We start from the raw sequence: 19,623 nt of genomic DNA, 5'->3' as shown, positions 1-19,623 counted from the left end.
GTTTCTCCACACACTCCCGCATTTTTCCCTGGCACGCCTGCGTTTTTCCGCACACTCCCAGAAAACGGCCAGTTTCCGCCCAGAAACACCCACTTCCTGTCAATCACACTACGATCACTTCAACAATGAAAATTCTTTGTTCGGGCGTGAGTAAATCTACTAAGTTTTGTGTTAAAATACTAACCGCATGCGCACTGCGAACCATGCGCATGCGCATTTTTGCCTTAATAGCTCCATTGCGAAAATCGGCAACGAGCGAACAACTCGGAATGACCCCCATTGTCTTTCAAGTAAATCTGTTAAAAGAAAGAATATGGTGCAAGATCCTCTACTGTTTTTGATTGAAAAGTATCAGTGATGTTCTACAAGGATAGATTTGCTCCAGAGGTGGGGCTGCAGCTCAGTTAAAAATTCAAATAGGGGAGGCACACCAACTGCCAGTGAATCGGTTTGAAATGGCAGTTGATGACAGCTGGTGTGGCTCCCCTATTTGAAATTTCAACTGACCCGCAGCCCCTCCTATGGAGCCGTCACTGTTTGCCTCAATAATGTATATAATGATTGCAGATGACCTATCTCGTTTACGTCATACAGTTCCTACTGCTGCAACGGACAGGACACAATCTTGGTACTCGGTGAATGACTGGTTGACAATAACAGCATAAAATAATGAAAGCAACTGTCGTATATTTAATAATGAAAGGCCAGTGGCGGATTGGGATGGAATACAAACCCGGGAATGTTATAGAAGCATCCCTAATAGGGGTGCAGTCTGATGAGGGGGTGGGGTCTGTTGAGGTGGTATGGGATCCCTCTTTATAGGGCCTGATCGTATACAATTGGGCCTTCCTTGCATCTTTTGTTGCAGTTGTGTCTGAAACCATGGGCGGTTTGGGAAGTAAAAGTGGCCCTGTAAAATTTTGTAGAAGTGGCCCAACATGGGCAGCACAAGAGGTATAACATACCGCGTAGCCATGGCAACATCACTGGATGGCAGAGTTGCTGTACTACCAAGAAGGAATAACAGAATGAATGGGGACAATGCAGTGGGCCACCTGTCATGTGGGGGGTGGGACCCACAGACATGTCTGCCTACCAGGAATCTTCCTCGTGAGCCCTACGGCCAATCCGCCCCTGTGAAGGGCTGATAAACAATATCTCAATTTGTCAATTTCTTAAACTCTGAAACTTATCTTTTGTTGTTGTTAATAATAATAGTATGAATTTATCTCATTATCTTCACAGAAATATTCAATCCACCAACAAACATCAAACTTTTATGTTCTTTAGAAGATACTGAAATTCATTGGAATGTACCACATACACAGTATAACGTTACTGATGAATGCTTTGAATACATGATTGAAATGAACAAGGTACTGTATCAACTGAACAGTAAAATGTGTCCATGCTTGATTAGTGTAAATATGCAACATAGTTCACAATTGTCTAAAGCCATCACATTTTAGCCCACTGTTAGTCTCCTAGTCCTATGTGTGTGGTTAATTAAACCTCACATATTGATTAGCTATTAATTTAATGTGTACTTTATGTGATACAGTGCAGCTATACAATATACTACAGTATACAAATACATAACAGATTAAATTTTTAGAGGAATATGACCTAAGAATTTCATGTTCTAGCAACATTAAGTCCAGCCACTTGCCTTTTCCTATCATTTTAAACTATATATATATATATATATATATATATATATATATACACATATACATGGGAAAGCCCTCACTCACTCATCAGTAATACCCCTTTCACATTGCATAAATAACCTGGTCTTGACCCGGCATATTGCCTGGTCAACACAGGTCAATGTATGGTGTGAAAGCACCATGTCCGAATTCCCAGGTCGCCTGACACGGTAGTTCAATACAGGACTGAAGCACTGTTATTCCCGGGTTGAATACCGGGTCAGTGGCAGCGTAAACAGATTCCTAGGTCGAGGCGATCCGGGACCCGTTTACTAGATAGGGAAAGCTGGCGCCGAGATAAGCTCATCTCCCAGCACCGCCTCCTCCTCCTCTGCCCCCGCTGCTTGCTCCGCCCCCCCCCCCACCACCACCACCACCACCACCTGCCGCTATGGCAACCGATCCTGCAATTTGTCGGGTCCAATGCTGGATCCCACCCGGGAAGGACCCGTTTCCAATTCCCGGGTGGGATCCGGTATTGGAGATGTGAAAGGGGTATAATTCTCTTACTTTCAGATATATTGGGAAGATGAAATTTAAAATAGATATTCTGCAGGTGGGAAATAGGAAAGCAATGTAATTAGAATTTGAAAAAAACTCCCCTAAGGGGATGAACAGGGGGTTGACATAATGACATCATGCGTGGCTTGCATTGCTGGAAAGATAATGCCCAAATGGACAATAGGGTCAAAATTTGGACTGCACCTCCAGTGTGTAGAATTTAATAAACTACAAAAATGCGAAAGCACTCACTCACTCAACACTAATTCTCTTACTCGCTCGATATGTTAGGAAGATGAAATTTAACATAGGTATTCTTCAGGTGGGAAATAGGAAAACGTCATAATTTGAATTTTAATAATCCTCCCCTAAGGTGGATGAAAAGGGGGGTCGACATGATTACTTCATTACCGATGCGTTACTTGCGTTGCATGAAAAGATAACGCCCAAACGGACAGTCAGATCAAAATTTGGATTGCACCTCCAGTGTGTAGAATTTAATAAACTACAGAAATAGTCCTGTCACTTTTTACCGTATCTGCTATGGGTGATCCTCGGGTAACACCAAGAACCATGGATTAATATTTACTTACATTAAGATGTCCAAAATTTACAGCTCCGTAGATTTACCAAATTTTTAACACTCGTTTATATTTACAACTGTGAAAATCAGAAACTCCTGGGTAGAATAGCTAGTAAATAAATAAATCAAAACAAATTGAACTTTTATTTTATTTATTACTTGTTATGTATATAGCACACACATTCCGCAGCGCTTTACAGAGAATATTTTGCCCATTCACATCAGTCCCTGCCTCAGTGGAGTTTACAATCTATATTCCCTACCACATGCACACATTCACGCTATGGTTAATTTTGTCAGGAGTCAATTAACCGATCCAGTATATTTTTGGATTGCGGGAGGAAACCGGAGTACCCGGAGGAAACCTACGCAAGTACGGGGAGGATATACCAACGCCACACAGATAGGGCCGTGGTGGGAATTGAACCCAGTGCTGTGAGGCAGTAATGCTAACCATTACACCATCCGTACTGCCCACTATTTGTCAGCATTATTGAGCTCTCTGCTGAATTCCACGTTTCTATGAAACACAAAAATAGAGCATCAAAAACAATAGTTTCACTTTCTAGTATAATGCCCAAGGCGACACAGAGCAATAGGCAAGCCAATTGTCCACAAATTCAAAGGTGTAAGGAAGGGTTCCAGTAAGTGTTCCAATGTGTGTACAGATTCATCCTCTTATTCACATTTCCTCCAAAGGATGAACAGGAACATGTAAATAAATCAGAATGTCTGATAATTTCTTATATAAATTGTTCTGCTCTCCTGTGTCAAAGTAAACATGTGAGGAGATAACAGTTTTAAAAAGTCCCTTGGGCAAGGAATATAGCTCTCGTCACCAGATAAAGGGGGCCATGCATACCCAGCCACTAATGCAGCCCTCAGCGCAGTTTGCCGATGGAGGCGAACTGCACATGCGCAGCAGGCATAGCGGATGTGACCCTACACATTGCGGTTGCATCCCCAATGGATGGGACCACAATGTAATTGATAGCAGCGGGCATTCGTTGGGTGGTGACATGGCATTGGGGAGGTGGGGTGGGCCGAATGCGGGCAGACTGGGGCCGTGGCTGCGTGTGACTTTACACACAGCCTTCCCAATTAAAAAAATGATGGCAGACCGCCTGACAGTAGCCATGCTATGCTGACAGGGGTTACATTTCCTCCAAAGGATGGACAGGAACATGTAAATAAATAAGAATGTATAGTAATTTCTTATAATACTGTACAATGTTTTACACCTCTGTGTCAAGAAAGTAGACATGTGAGGTCTGAGGAGATAACAATTATTCATATTCAAATTATTCATATTCATTACACAAGGGACTTTTTAGTATTGTTATCTCCTCACTTGTCTACTTTATGGACCCAGAGGTGTAGAACATTTTATATAAGAAATTAACCGACAATGGGGCCTCATTCAGGTTGGATTGCAGTGTGCGATCCAACCGCAAAAAATATTTTAAAAATATGCGGGCGCATGCGCAGTGCCTGTTTTGTGCATGTGCCCGCATTTTCTGTGTGGGGGCTGGGAGGGCGGCAAAGCTCCATTTCCAGCGCGGAGATGGAGCGTTGCGGGGGCAAGAAAATGGGGGCAGTGTGTTGCGAACTGGGGCGTGGTGGGGCATGATCGTGGCGGCTGCGCGATGTCACACGCAGCCACCACAATAGGAAACATGGTGGCTGCGCCGGCAGGAGGCATCCTTAATTTCTGCTAAGAAGCAGAAATTGCAATGCGTTCACAATTTCTGCTTGTTGAAGGGGGGAGGCCATACTGAATTAGGCCCAATGTTTTCAAATTCTGATTTACTTACATGCTCCTTTGAGCATACCTCCCAACTTGTGGCTGTAAGAAAGCGGGACTCTCACGCCGACCCAAAAGGGGGTGTGGCCTCACCCACGTTGGGCGTGGCCTCGCTCGAGTGGGCGTAGCCTCACCAAACTGCCCGTTTTTCTGCCTTTTGGGGGCGTGCCCAGCTCTCTCCGAGCAGCTGGGCAGCCCCCGCTCCCCTCCTAGCTCTGAATACATGCCGTGCGCGTGCGCACAGCATGTATTCAGTGATCACTGGCTGCTTTGCAGAGCAGAGCAGCGGGTGATCAAAGCCTCCCCCCAACTGCCCCCCCACCAGCGGGACACTGCTGCCCGCGGGTGGGACAGCGGGACAGGGTCCGAATAGCGGGACTGTCCCGCTGAAAGCGGGACAGTTGGGAGGTATGCTTTGAGAAAATGTAAACAAGAGGATGAATCTTTAGACACATTGGAACACTTACTGGAATTCTTACACCTTTGACTTTGTGGACTATTTGCTTGCCTAATTATTACTTTGTGTGGCACTGGATCTATTGCATTATCATTTTTGTAACCACCTGATTGGGCTGGTTTTAGCCAATTTGATTGGGCAGACACAATTGTCTTTTGTGCCAGAGTTCCCTCCCCCTTTTCTCTAGTATAATGCCCATTGATATGTATTTTACATGCATTAAATAACTTCACTTGTACATAAGTAACAGACTAAGGCGGTCATTCTGACCCGATCGCACGCTGCGGTTTATCGCAGCGGTGCGAACGGGTCAGAACTGCGCATGCACCAGCACCGCAGTTCGCCGGCATATGCCAGACGGCCGTCGGCCGTCGGGCCGCTACAATCGCCTCTTCCTGATTGACAGGCAGAGGCGGTCACTGGGCTGGGGGGGGGGGGCGGTACGGCGGCGTTCGTCCGCTGTTTTGTGGGCACGGTACGGCCAACGCAGGCATGGCCGGACCGAATGGGGAGCGGGCTGCAGTGGCTGCGTGACGTCACGCGCAGCCGCTGCGGGCCGGGGAGCGATTATTAGTTCCGGCCAGCATGCTAAAGCTGCGCTGGTCAGGAGCTACTCGTGAAGTGTAAAGGCATCGCCGCCGTGCAATGCCTTTGCACTTCTGCAGGGGGGAACCGGCACTGACATGCGGGGCGGAATGATCATAGCTGTGCTAAATTTAGCACAGCTATGATCATCTCGGAATGACCCCCTAAATGTATGTTTCAGGGTTTGTTTTGCAATGATGGCTGACCATCTTACCTACCACTCACCGTCTGCAAGTGTTCTTCATACTGTACCTAGACATCATTTCATGCCATTTCAGTTTCTAGTTCTACTTCCATATCTAATTTGATTATTCATCTCCAATCCTTTCCTAATTGTTCAATAACTAGTTGAATTTGTTACCAATAGTAAAGTTATTGGATTACGCTGGTGGCATATAAATACATGTTAATAATAATAATAATAATAATAATAATAATAATAATAATAATAATAATAAAATACCTCTGCTCTGCTTGATTGGCAGGAAGGCCAGTGGCTAGATGCTTGTAGAGTTATTGCATTCAAGTGAAGTTCTCTTTTAATTATTTCACTACTACAGTATTTCAAAACAATCCGTGAAACAATAACATTTCCAGTAAAGAGAACCAAATAACCCCTTTTGCTCACTTTCAGAATCATTCTTATGTTTATTTTTGTTTTTGTTTGGGGCAGTGCCATAACTAGACATTTTAGCGCTGTGTGCAAGATAGGGCATCGGCACGCCCCCCCTCTATGTAAAACAGGAGCAGTGTGCACCATAGGCGCATGCAAATAATATAGGGGAAGGGGTGTGGCAACAAAATAATACCAATTCATATTACATATTATAGTAGTCTCCATTATTCAAATTACGCACAGTAGCGCCACTACACCACGGCTTACGCTTTTTACACATTACGGCAGACAGCGTCCCCTTTTTACACATTACGGCAGGCAGTTTCCCTTTTTACACATTACGGCAGACAGCGTCCCCCTTTTTACACATTATGGCAGACAGCGTCCCCCTTTTTACACATTACAGCAGACAGCGTCCTCCTTTTTACACATTACGGCAGTCAGCGTCTACTTTTAACACATTACAGTAGGCAGCATACCCTTTTTACACATTACGGCAGACAGCCCATCTAGGCGTGGCACTGCAGTGGCAGACAGGAGAGCAGATATAAAAAAAAAGCCCCAAACAGCACATGCAAAGATGTTGAAGAGGTGCTATGAGGTAGCTGTATGACTAAGCTAAGCGACAAAACCACCTGGCCCATCTAGTAGTGTCACGCAGTGGCTGAATGTCGAGAATGGGACGCAATTGTTCGGTCCACTGACAGCATCTCCAGCACGCTCCAGTCGTTTTTTTTTAAATATGCAATTGGTGGATTTATACGGCAGTACCCCAGGACTAATACAGCAGTATCCCTGGACTCATATGGCAGTGTCAGACAGGATGGCACTTTTCAAAAACTAGGCCCCAAACAGCACCTCATGCAAAGATGTCGAAGAGGTGCAATAAGCCAAGCGACACAAACAATTCCAACTGGAATTATATGTCCAAATCACTGGAATTATACATCCAACTCACTGAAATTAATTGGCAAAATCACTGGAATTATACGTCCAAATCATTAGATTTAATTGGCAAGATCACTGTAATTATACGTCCAAATCACTGGAATTAATTGGCAAGATCACTGTAATTAATAATTATACGTCCAAATCACTGGAATTAATTGGAAAATCACTGGAATTATACATCCAAATCACTGGAATTAATTGGCAAAATCACTGTAATTAATAATTATACGTCCAAATCACTGTAATTATACGTCCAAAGTACTATAATTAATAATTATACATCCAAATCACTGGAATTAATTGGCAAAATCACTGTAATTAATAATTATACGTCCAAATCACTGTAATTATACGTCCAAAGTACTATAATTAATAATTATACATCCAAATCACTGGAATTAATTGGCAAAATCACTGTAATTAATAATTATACGTCCAAATCACTGGAATTAAATGGCAAAATCTCGGTATCGCCTGCCTAGTGAAGTGGAATCTAGATGGGATTTGGTAGCGGGGACACAATACCTCCATCAATTTTCTAAATCCCACTGCACTAATGGCGAATACCGGGCGCACATCTAACACCAACATAAGTGTCAAGGCCTCAGTTATGAGGGCTTCAATCGGCATGTGAAGCTGAACCACTAGTCATGAACATAGGCCAGGACCTCAGCTGTTCCTTGCCACTCCGTGTCGTAAATGACATACTGGCAAGTTTACGTTTCTCCTCAGACCATTTAAATTTATTTTTTGGGGTCTTTTTACTGAACTTTGGCTTTTTGGATTTTACATGCCCTCTACTATCACATTGGGCATCGGCCTTGGCAGACGACGATAGCAATTCATCGTCTATGTCATGGCTAGTGGCAGCAGCTCAGCACTAGGAGGAAGTGGTTCTTGATCTTTCCCTATTTTGTCCTCAAATTGTTGTTCTCCATTATGTTTCTGGAGTTATATAACACAATATGCGGCACAGGAATGACTGATGGCTGATGAACAGGACACTACCACTGGTCTGATGCAGCCCAACACAGCAACACTGTGAGGGACTTGTTGTTATTATTATATGGCAGCAGTGGACATATAGCAGCAGCGTATACCACTTTGACTGCCTAGTCACTGGAATGACTGATGGCCAGGACACTACCACTGGTCTGATGCAGGACAACACAGCACCACTGAAAGGGATTTATACAGCTACACTGGATATATGGCAGCAGAGGACACCACCACTGTGACTGGTCACTGGACTGATGCTGCACAAGACACTTTCCCTGGTCTAATGCAGGACAACACAGCACAACTGAAAGGGACTTACTGTATGCAGCTACAATGGATTTATGGCAGCAGAGGACACCACCACTGTGACTGGTCACTGGACTGATGCTGCTCAAGACACTTCCCCTGGTCTAATGCAGGACAATACAGCACCACTAAAAGGGATTTATACTAGAGATGAGCGGGTTCGGTTCCTCGGAATCCGAACCCGCCCGAACTTCATTTTTTTTTACACGGGGCCGAGCGACTCGGATCTTCCCGCCTTGCTCGGTTAACCCGAGTGCGCCCGAACGTCATCATCCCGCTGTCGGATTCTCGCGAGGCTCGGATTCTATCGCGAGACTCGGATTCTATATAAGCAGCCGCGCGTCGCCGCCATTTTCACACGTGCATTGAGATTCATAGGGAGAGGACGTGGCTGGCGTCCTCTCCGTTTATAGAGAAGAGAGTGAGACTAGAGTAGAGAGAGACACAGTAGTAATTTTGGGGAGCATTAGGAGGAGTACTACTACTTGCTGAAGTGATAGATAGATAGTGTGACTGTATAATGTATATCTGACTTGTGGGGGAGACACTGACAGTGGGGAGCAGTTAGAGTCTGAGAGCAGGACTCAGGAGTACATATAACGTACAGTGCACACTTTTGCTGCCAGAGTGCCACACTGCCATTGTGACCACACTGACCACCAGTATAATATATATTGTGATTGTCTGCTTAGGAGTACTACTTGCAAGTTGCTGATAGTGTGACCAGTGACCTGACCACCAGTTTAATAATCACCACCAGTTTAATATATATATATATATATATATATATATATATAATTGTATATAATATATATATAATATTGTATACCACCTACCCGTTTTTATTTTTTTCTTTCTTCTTCTTTATACATACTACTATAGTAGCTTACTGTAGCAGTCTGCGGTGCTGCTGAGCTGACAGTGTCCAGCAGGTCCGTCATCAGTCATTACATAATAAATATATATACCTGTCCGGCTGCAGTACTAGTGATATTATATATATATATATATTGATTTCATCTCATTATCATCCAGTCTATATTAGCAGCAGACACAGTATGGTAGTCCACGGCTGTAGCTACCTCTGTGTCGGCAGTCGCTCGTCCATCCATAATTGTATACCACCTACCCGTGGTTTTTTTTTTTTTCTTTCTTCTTTATACATACTACTATAGTAGCTTACTGTAGCAGTCTGCGGTGCTGCTGAGCTGACAGTGTCCAGCAGGTCCGTCATCAGTCATTACATAATAAATATATCTAGCTGTCCGGCTGCAGTACTAGTGTGATATTATATATATATATATATATATTGATTTCATCTCATTATCATCCAGTCTATATTAGCAGCAGACACAGTACGGTAGTCCACGGCTGTAGCTACCTCTGTGTCGGCAGTCGCTCGTCCATCCATAATTGTATACCACCTACCCGTGTTTTTTTTTTCTTTCTTCTTTATACATACTACTATAGTAGCTTACTGTAGCAGTCTGCGGTGCTGCTGAGCTGACAGTGTCCAGCAGGTCCGTCATCAGTCATTACATAATAAATATATATACCTGTCCGGCTGCAGTACTAGTGATATTATATATATATATATTGATTTCATCTCATTATCATCCAGTCTATATTAGCAGCAGACACAGTACGGTAGTCCACGGCTGTAGCTACCTCTGTGTCGGCAGTCGCTCGTCCATCCATAAGTATACTAGTATCCATCCATCTCCATTGTTTACCTGAGGTGCCTTTTAGTTGTGCCTATTAAAATATGGAGAACAAAAATGTTGAGGTTCCAAAATTAGGGAAAGATCAAGATCCACTTCCACCTCGTGCTGAAGCTGCTGCCACTAGTCATGGCCGAGACGATGAAATGCCAGCAACGTCGTCTGCCAAGGCCGATGCCCAATGTCATAGTACAGAGCATGTAAAGTCCAAAACACCAAATATCAGTAAAAAAAGGACTCCAAAATCTAAAATAAAATTGTCGGAGGAGAAGCGTAAACTTGCCAATATGCCATTTACCACACGGAGTGGCATGGAACGGATGAGGCCCTGGCCTATGTTCATGGCTAGTGGTTCAGCTTCACATGAGGATGGAAGCACTCAGCCTCTCGCTAGAAAAATGAAAAGACTCAAGCTGGCAAAAGCACCGCAAAGAACTGTGCGTTCTTCGAAATCCCAAATCCACAAGGAGAGTCCAATTGTGTCGGTTGCGATGCCTGACCTTCCCAACACTGGACGTGAAGAGCATGCGCCTTCCACCATTTGCACGCCCCCTGCAAGTGCTGGAAGGAGCACCCGCAGTCCAGTTCCTGATAGTCAGATTGAAGATGTCAGTGTTGAAGTACACCAGGATGAGGAGGATATGGGTGTTGCTGGCGCTGGGGAGGAAATTGACAAGGAGGATTCTGATGGTGAGGTGGTTTGTTTAAGTCAGGCACCCGGGGAGACACCTGTTGTCCGTGGGAGGAATATGGCCGTTGACATGCCTGGTGAAAATACCAAAAAAATCAGCTCTTCGGTGTGGAAGTATTTCAACAGAAATGCGGACAACATTTGTCAAGCTGTGTGTTGCCTTTGTCAAGCTGTAATAAGTAGGGGTAAGGACGTTAACCACCTCGGAACATCCTCCCTTATACGTCACCTGCAGCGCATTCATAATAAGTCAGTGACAAGTTCAAAAACTTTGGGCGACAGCGGAAGCAGTCCACTGACCAGTAAATCCCTTCCTCTTGTAACCAAGCTCACGCAAACCACCCCACCAACTCCCTCAGTGTCAATTTCCTCCTTCCCCAGGAATGCCAATAGTCCTGCAGGCCATGTCACTGGCAATTCTGACGATTCCTCTCCTGCCTGGGATTCCTCCGATGCATCCTTGCGTGTAACGCCTACTGCTGCTGGCGCTGCTGTTGTTGCTGCTGGGAGTCGATGGTCATCCCAGAGGGGAAATCGTAAGACCACTTTTACTACTTCCACCAAGCAATTGACTGTCCAACAGTCCTTTGCGAGGAAGATGAAATATCACAGCAGTCATCCTGCTGCAAAGCGGATAACTGAGGCCTTGGCATCCTGGGTGGTGAGAAACGTGGTTCCGGTATCCATCATTACTGCAGAGCCAACAAGAGACTTGTTGGAGGTACTGTGTCCCCGGTACCAAATACCATCTAGGTTCCATTTCTCTAGGCAGGCGATACCGAAAATGTACACAGACCTCAGAAAAAGAGTCACCAGTGTCCTAAAAAATGCAGCTGTACCCAATGTCCACTTAACCACGGACATGTGGACAAGTGGAGCAGGGCAGGGTCAGGACTATATGACTGTGACAGCCCACTGGGTAGATGTATGGACTCCCGCCGCAAGAACAGCAGTGGCGGCACCAGTAGCAGCATCTCGCAAACGCCAACTCTTTCCTAGGCAGGCTACGCTTTGTATCACCGCTTTCCAGAATACGCACACAGCTGAAAACCTCTTACGGCAACTGAGGAAGATCATCGCGGAATGGCTTACCCCAATTGGACTCTCCTGTGGATTTGTGGCATCGGACAACGCCAGCAATATTGTGTGTGCATTAAATCTGGGCAAATTCCAGCACGTCCCATGTTTTGCACATACCTTGAATTTGGTGGTGCAGAATTTTTTAAAAAACGACAGGGGCGTGCAAGAGATGCTGTCGGTGGCCAGAAGAATTGCGGGACACTTTCGGCGTACAGGCACCACGTACAGAAGACTGGAGCAACACCAAAAACGCCTGAACCTGCCCTGCCATCATCTGAAGCAAGAAGTGGTAACGAGGTGGAATTCAACCCTATATATGCTTCAGAGGTTGGAGGAGCAGCAAAAGGCCATTCAAGCCTATACAATTCAGCACGATATAGGAGGTGGAATGCACCTGTCTCAAGCGCAGTGGAGAATGATTTCAACGTTGTGCAAGGTTCTGCTGCCCTTTGAACTTGCCACACGTGAAGTCAGTTCAGACACTGCCAGCCTGAGTCAGGTCATTCCCCTCATCAGGCTTTTGCAGAAGAAGCTGGAGACATTGAAGGAGGAGCTAACACGGAGCGATTCCGCTAGGCATGTGGGACTTGTGGATGGAGCCCTTAATTCGCTTAACAAGGATTCACGGGTGGTCAATCTGTTGAAATCAGAGCACTACATTTTGGCCACCGTGCTCGATCCTAGATTTAAAACCTACCTTGGATCTCTCTTTCCGGCAGACACAAGTCTGCTGGGGTTCAAAGACCTGCTGGTGAGAAAATTGTCAAGTCAAGCGGAACGCGACCTGTCAACATCTCCTCCTTCACATTCTCCCGCAACTGGGGGTGCGAGGAAAAGGCTCAGAATTCCGAGCCCACCCGCTGGCGGTGATGCAGGGCAGTCTGGAGCGACTGCTGATGCTGACATCTGGTCCGGACTGAAGAACCTGTCAACGATTACGGACATGTCGTCTACTGTCACTGCATATGATTCTCTCCCCATTGAAAGAATGGTGGAGGATTATATGAGTGACCGCATCCAAGTAGGCACGTCACACAGTCCGTACTTATACTGGCAGGAAAAAGAGGCAATTTGGAGGCCCTTGCACAAACTGGCTTTATTCTACCTAAGTTGCCCTCCCACAAGTGTGTACTCCGAAAGAGTGTTTAGTGCCGCCGCTCACCTTGTCAGCAATCGGCGTACGAGGTTACTTCCAGAAAATGTGGAGAAGATGATGTTCATTAAAATGAATTATAATCAATTCCTCCGTGGAGACATTGACCAGCAGCAATTGCCTCCACAAAGTACACAGGGAGCTGAGATGGTGGATTCCAGTGGGGACGAATTGATAATCTGTGAGGAGGGGGATGTACACGGTGATATATCGGAGGATGATGATGAGGTGGACATCTTGCCTACCTCATTGCGCCTCTTTTTTTTTTTGCGTCATGTGCTGTTTGGGGAGTGTTTTTTGGAAGGGCCATCCTGCGTGACACTGCAGTGCCACTCCTAGATGGGCCAGGTGTTTGTGTCGGCCACTAGGGTCGCTGAGCTTACTCACACAGCTACCTCATTGCGCCTCTTTTTTTCTTTGCGTCATGTGCTGTTTGGGGAGTGTTTTTTGGAAGGGCCATCCTGCGTGACACTGCAGTGCCACTCCTAGATGGGCCCGGTGTTTGTGTCGGCCACTAGGGTCGCTTATCTTACTCACACAGCTACCTCATTGCGCCTCTTTTTTTCTTTGCGTCATGTGCTGTTTGGGGAGTGTTTTTTGGAAGGGCCATCCTGCGTGACACTGCAGTGCCACTCCTAGATGGGCCCGGTGTTTGTGTCGGCCACTAGGGTCGCTTAGCTTAGTCATCCAGCGACCTCGGTGCAAATTTTAGGACTAAAAATAATATTGTGAGGTGTGAGGTATTCAGAATAGACTGAAAATGAGTGGAAATTATGGTTTTTGAGGTTAATAATACTTTGGGATCAAAATGACCCCCAAATTCTATGATTTAAGCTGTTTTTTAGTGTTTTTTGAAAAAAACACCCAAATCCAAAACACACCCGAATCCGACAAAAAAAATTCGGTGAGGTTTTGCCAAAACGCGGTCGAACCCAAAACACGGCCGCGGAACCGAACCCAAAACCAAAACACAAAACCCGAAAAATTTCAAGTGCACATCTCTAATTTATACAGCTACACTGGATATATGGCAGCAGAGGACACCACCGCTGTGACTGGTCACTGGACTGATGCTGCACAAGACACTACCCCTGGTCTAATGCAAGACAACACAGCAAAAATGCAAGGGACTTCTACAGCAGCCAGCAGCACTGGGGACATATAGCAGCAGAGGACACCAACACTGTGACTGGCTGGACTGATGCAGCACAATACACTGACTACACTGGACTGGACTGAGCAGCACAACACAGCACAAGACTCGCCACCCCATTTTCCCACCCCCACACAGACACTGAGCACGGAGACATGTCCTCTCACTACACTCTCCGAGACTGGAGTGAAAATGGCCACGACGCGCGGCTCCTTATATAGAATCCATATCCCGCGAGAATCCGACAGCGAGATGATGATGTTTTGCCTTGTTCGGGTTTCCGAGTCAGGCGGGAAAACCCGAGCTGGGCTCGGCACCGGACACGAATCGTGAAGTTCGGAACGGTTCGGTTCTCTGAGAGCCGAACCCGCTCATCTCTAGTTCAAAATGAAATCTAAATTGAAGTGTAAAATAAAGATGTCCAGTATTTGTGAGATACATGCAAAAGTAGCCAGTATTTACCCTGCACAGAAAAAATATAACCCACCCAAATCTAGATCTCTCTGCACACGTTACATCAGACCTACCTGCAGTGCAACATGGTTTTGACCAGTTGCTTGCTTTTTTGCTTTACTTACAAACATGAATCAGGCCCATAGTCTCAGTGTCAGAAATGTATTAGAAATGTATTGGGTGTTCCTGGGTGATGCATTTAATTTACCTCCAATCAAAATCCCGACAGCACTTGACCGACGGTCAAAATCCCGACAAGGTCAAAATCTCGACGTGGTCAAAATACCGACATGTAAAATGCCGACAGGTCAAAATGCAGACATGAGTTTTTCATGATTTTTTCATTGAAACCGACTTGTTCATACATTACCATCCCAGTGGACCTGGAGGGGGAATATAATAGTGTGCCGAGTGCAGCGAGGCACCGTGCCCGAAGCATGGCAAGCGCAGCGAGCCATGTGAGGGGACGCGGTACACTTCGAAAAAAAAATTTTTTACACCAAAAAGAAATTGCGCTATCAAGCTGCAGGTCAGTGGACACTCAGAAGTGGGATGTTACCCTCATCCCAAACGAAGAATACCTAGAACTGTTAAAATTTCTAAGTGTCTCCTATCCTGCGCTTTCCTCCTCAATTTTGTGATAAAAATAAAACAAAAGTAAAGAGGGTGTGTCTCTACTTATCTTGAGTCAGGTATTTTTCTCTTAATAATATTACTCCTTCTTCCTTCCCCCTTATGCTGTCAAACGGGGTGTATGTTCATTCCAAGGTTATACATGTAAAAGAAAGGTTATAGAGCACTCTAGTGTATTAACCTTTTAACAGTAGAAACACAATCCCTTGCCAGGAATTGTTGATTATAATGACAGGAAATAAACATAAAAAAAGTTTTTCTATTTATTAATTCAAAAAGGGGTGATAAAATCCTAGCATAAAATCTTCATCACATGGAACAGAATTTTCACATCCAGGCAAGGTATGAGGGTGGCTTCCTACCAGATTTGGGGTTTTGTAAGTGCACCAAAATTTGTCGCTGTGTTGATGTCTCCAACGTCCCCGGGAACGGCCAGCTCCAAGCAATGGGCACCTCGTCCTCTCCTCGTCCAGGTAATCAGCCACCGGAATGTCACAAATCAGGCTGATTTGTGACATTCCGGTGGCTGATTACCTGGACGAGGAGAGGACGAGGTGCCCATTGCTTGGAGCTGGCCGTTCCCGGGGACGTTGGAGACATCAACACAGCGACAAATTTTGGTGCACTTACAAAACCCCAAATCTGGTAGGAAGCCACCCTCATACCTTGCCTGGATGTGAAAATTCTGTTCCATGTGATGAAGATTTTATGCTTGGATTTTATCACCCCTTTTTGAATTAATAAATAGAAAAACTTTTTTTATGTTTATTTCCTGTCATTATAATCAACAATTCCTGGCAAGGGATTGTGTTTCTACTGTTAAAAGGTTAATACACTAGAGTGCTCTATAACCTTTCTTTTACATGTATAACCTTGGAATGAACATACACCCCGTTTGACAGCATAAGGGGGAAGGAAGAAGGAGTAATATTATTAAGAGAAAAATACCTGACTCAAGATAAGTAGAGACACACCCTCTTTACTTTTGTTTTATTTTTATCACAAAATTGAGGAGGAAAGCGCAGGATAGGAGACACTTAGACGCGGTACACTTATATGGTGTCCATGTCGACCTTTGTCGACATACACACACACAAAAAATTAAATATGAATGTCGGTATTTTGACCTGTTGGCATGTTACATGTCGGTATTTTGACCTTGTCGGTATTTTAAATGTCGGGATTTTGTCCATGTTGGGATTTTGACCGTCGGTCAATTACTGTCGGGATTTCGACCGTCGGGATTTTGATTGTAGGTATTTCATACCGATCCCGTTTCTGGTGTCTAATCAGACACACACACAGATATGCCGCCTTATAGGCATGTTATGAGAGTGTTGTCGGCATGGCATTGGAGTGGTGATGAACTCAGTCACTCTCACTAGAGGCCATACTCTGATAAAGAATCTGCACCTAGTATGGGGCTGGTGCGAGATTCAATGGTGCAAACTAAAGACACTCAAAGTGGGCACATGCTACAGTGGCAAAAGACACACACACAAATGCAGCTGCATCTGACACAACAGCATCCCCTTAATGTTTGCTGCTTTATACCTACAGTGTTATACAGATATAAATATATATTCCCCAAACTGACTTACTCTTTCTCACACTCATGGAAAAAGGTGAGCAATTACAAATGAAATGACTCATAATATAGTCTCACCTTACGTAAACCGTTTCTTTCAATATCATCTACAGCAGTGAACCCCAAACAGTGCCGTATAGTATCAGCATTTGTTTTGTGGCACCCCTAATATAAACTTTTTATGTTGATTTATTTGGGAAAAAATATTAAATTAAGTAAATTGTATCTACTGTACCTGCCGGTTTAGTTGTGCTTCTGACTCCACATGTTCTATGATTAGCAGCCACAAGCACTGGTTTTGCCTATCACTTTGACCATAAGTAATTAAATTTGGTCCTGGACCACCAACCCGAGGCACCCCTGCAAAAGACTCATGGCAACCCAGGGTGCATAGGCACACCATTTAGGAACCACTGATCTATAGTATTATTTTCAAAGGTAGCAGACTATAAAGAATATAAACAATTAAATCCATAAAACATTGAAAACATTGACTAAAGATGAGAATATTTTTTCAAAACTGTTATATGAAATATTAATCTTGTTTTGCATTTAGCTGCCAAATTGCCTCCCCTGCTTTCTCTCTTATTATACCCCAAGCACACCATAGAGCAGAGGTTCTCAAATGCGGTCCTCAAGGCACCCCAACGGTCATGGTTATAAGATTATCCATGCTTGGCCACAGGTGACTTAATTAGCACCTCATGAGCCATGTATATACCTAAAACCTGGACCGTTGGGGTACTTTGAGGACCACGTTTGAGAACCTCTGCCATAGAGCAAAATTAATTGATACTGTCATCATCCAAGATCTATTTATAGACTATAGAATCCACAAAATGTGCAAATATCAAGCAGAAAGTCAATCTATGGCAAAAGGGGCACTCCTAGATTGTATGGGTGGAGCATCACATCTCTGTGAAACAGCATGTTCCACCTTGAAACTGAAACCATGCAAAATGTTACTGCAAATACACTCCTTTCTGTCACTTATTCTACTCTATAGAGGGTTTGAATACTGTGGGCAACCTTTATTAAAGCCCTCAGTACTTTTAACGATTTATTAGATGTATTTCATATATTAATGTGCAATATATTTCTGTACCTTAGGAGCACTATAAAACTACAAACAATACATATACAATACCAATAATGGAAAATAAACGTTCAGTCAGAATCAGAGCAAGAGGAAAACAATTATGTCAAATGAATACAAACTGGGGCCAGTGGAGTGAAGAAAAAGTATGTGGTAAGATTGCTATGGGTCCATAATGCTACAAATAAATATTCACTGTTTTGCATCTAGAAGATGAAGACCATCTTCTTTCTTAGAGTAAAGGGCCCTACACACTGGCTGATTACACTGAAAGATATGAACGATCTCGTTCATTAATGAATGAGATATTGTTCATATCTTTCAGTGTGTATCAATGAACGATGCGCGGCCACGCACTCGTTCATCGTTGGGACGGGCTCGTTTATACATGCAAGCCAATATGGACAATATTGTCCACATTAGCATGCAGTGCTATGGAGCCGGGTGACGGGGGAGTGTAGAAACTTCACTCCCCCTGCCGCCGGGTTGGCTGTATCGGCCGTCTGACACCTCGGTGGCCAATCGCGCTGTGTGTAGGGCCCATAAGGTTATCAAGTTGACATTAATGTCCACTACAGTACTCACATCTCTAGAGCCATCTAATATTTTCTGTAACTATCAAAACTTGGGTAGAGTGCACATTTGATACATATTTGATAGCATATTATGTAAAGAAGGGGACTTTGCTAATTTTGTGAAAGTAAACAAGGAGAAGCAAAATGCTATATTTATTAACCCAGTGATGGGCAACATGCAAGCCTCAACTTGTGACTCTCAGCTCTTCTATCTTTGTTGTCATACTTTTATGTTATTGCCTGTAATGCTTGATTAAAATGCTTGCTTTTATGTTATTAGTACAGATAGATGTATATTTCATTGAGTAAATGTACTGATTTAACATACTAGTAAGATTAAGAGCATTATGTGGCCATTTTGAAGGTTAGAGGGCAGCTTAAGTGTAACTATCTATATAATAAAACCCAACTCTGTTCCTCGTCTCTGTTAGCTGAGACAGCTCAAACTGAAAGTGAAACCGCAGGGAGATGTTACAGCTGCCTAACCTGCTGCTGGTAATAATAATAGTAATACTGATCTGACTGTTTAACACTTGCTGCATAAAGAGAGGGGGGGGGGCTGGGAATAGAGAGTGGGGTTAGGGGCAGAGAGGGACTGGGGGGTGGAGAGTGGTGTAATGGCAGATAGGGACTGGGAAGAAAGAATGAGGGCATGAGGTTTGGGGTAGATATGAACTGAGGATCGATGGTGGAAGCGGCAGATAGGACATAGGGGGGGGAGATAGGAGAGGGGTTGGGTTAGATAGGGACTGGGCTGAGAGTGGAGTAATAGGGGCAGATAGGGACAGTGCAGAGAGAGAGCTGAAGATTTTTTTCAATATAGTCACCTCTGTGTGTCACGGAGACCCACACACACACACACACTGTACACTGCACCCACACCATATACTGCCCCTATATACACTGCACCCCCACAATATACTGCACCCCCATACCCCTCCATATAGTGCCCCCTATATACATGGCACT

General features: G+C 44.5%; 1 protein-coding gene across 2 annotated transcripts in view; it reads left to right on the top strand.

Annotated features, from left to right (window-relative positions):
• Nucleotides 1-19,623, top strand: part of LOC135051285 (granulocyte-macrophage colony-stimulating factor receptor subunit alpha-like) — a 174,046-nt gene that overhangs the window by 128,794 nt on the left and 25,629 nt on the right. For both annotated transcript variants that reach the window (XM_063957353.1, XM_063957352.1), the window contains exons 9-10: nt 1,246-1,376; nt 18,094-18,232. In XM_063957353.1, coding sequence (XP_063813423.1) covers nt 1,246-1,376; nt 18,094-18,232 — 270 coding nt within the window. The remainder of the gene's footprint in view (nt 1-1,245; nt 1,377-18,093; nt 18,233-19,623) is intronic.

The sequence above is a fragment of the Pseudophryne corroboree genome, chromosome 2 (genome assembly GCF_028390025.1).
Source record: "Pseudophryne corroboree isolate aPseCor3 chromosome 2, aPseCor3.hap2, whole genome shotgun sequence".
In the NCBI taxonomy this organism is placed as follows: Eukaryota; Metazoa; Chordata; class Amphibia; order Anura; family Myobatrachidae; genus Pseudophryne; species Pseudophryne corroboree.
The sequence above is the reverse complement of the archived record's forward strand: the minus strand, read 5'-3'. Positions and strand labels throughout refer to the sequence as shown.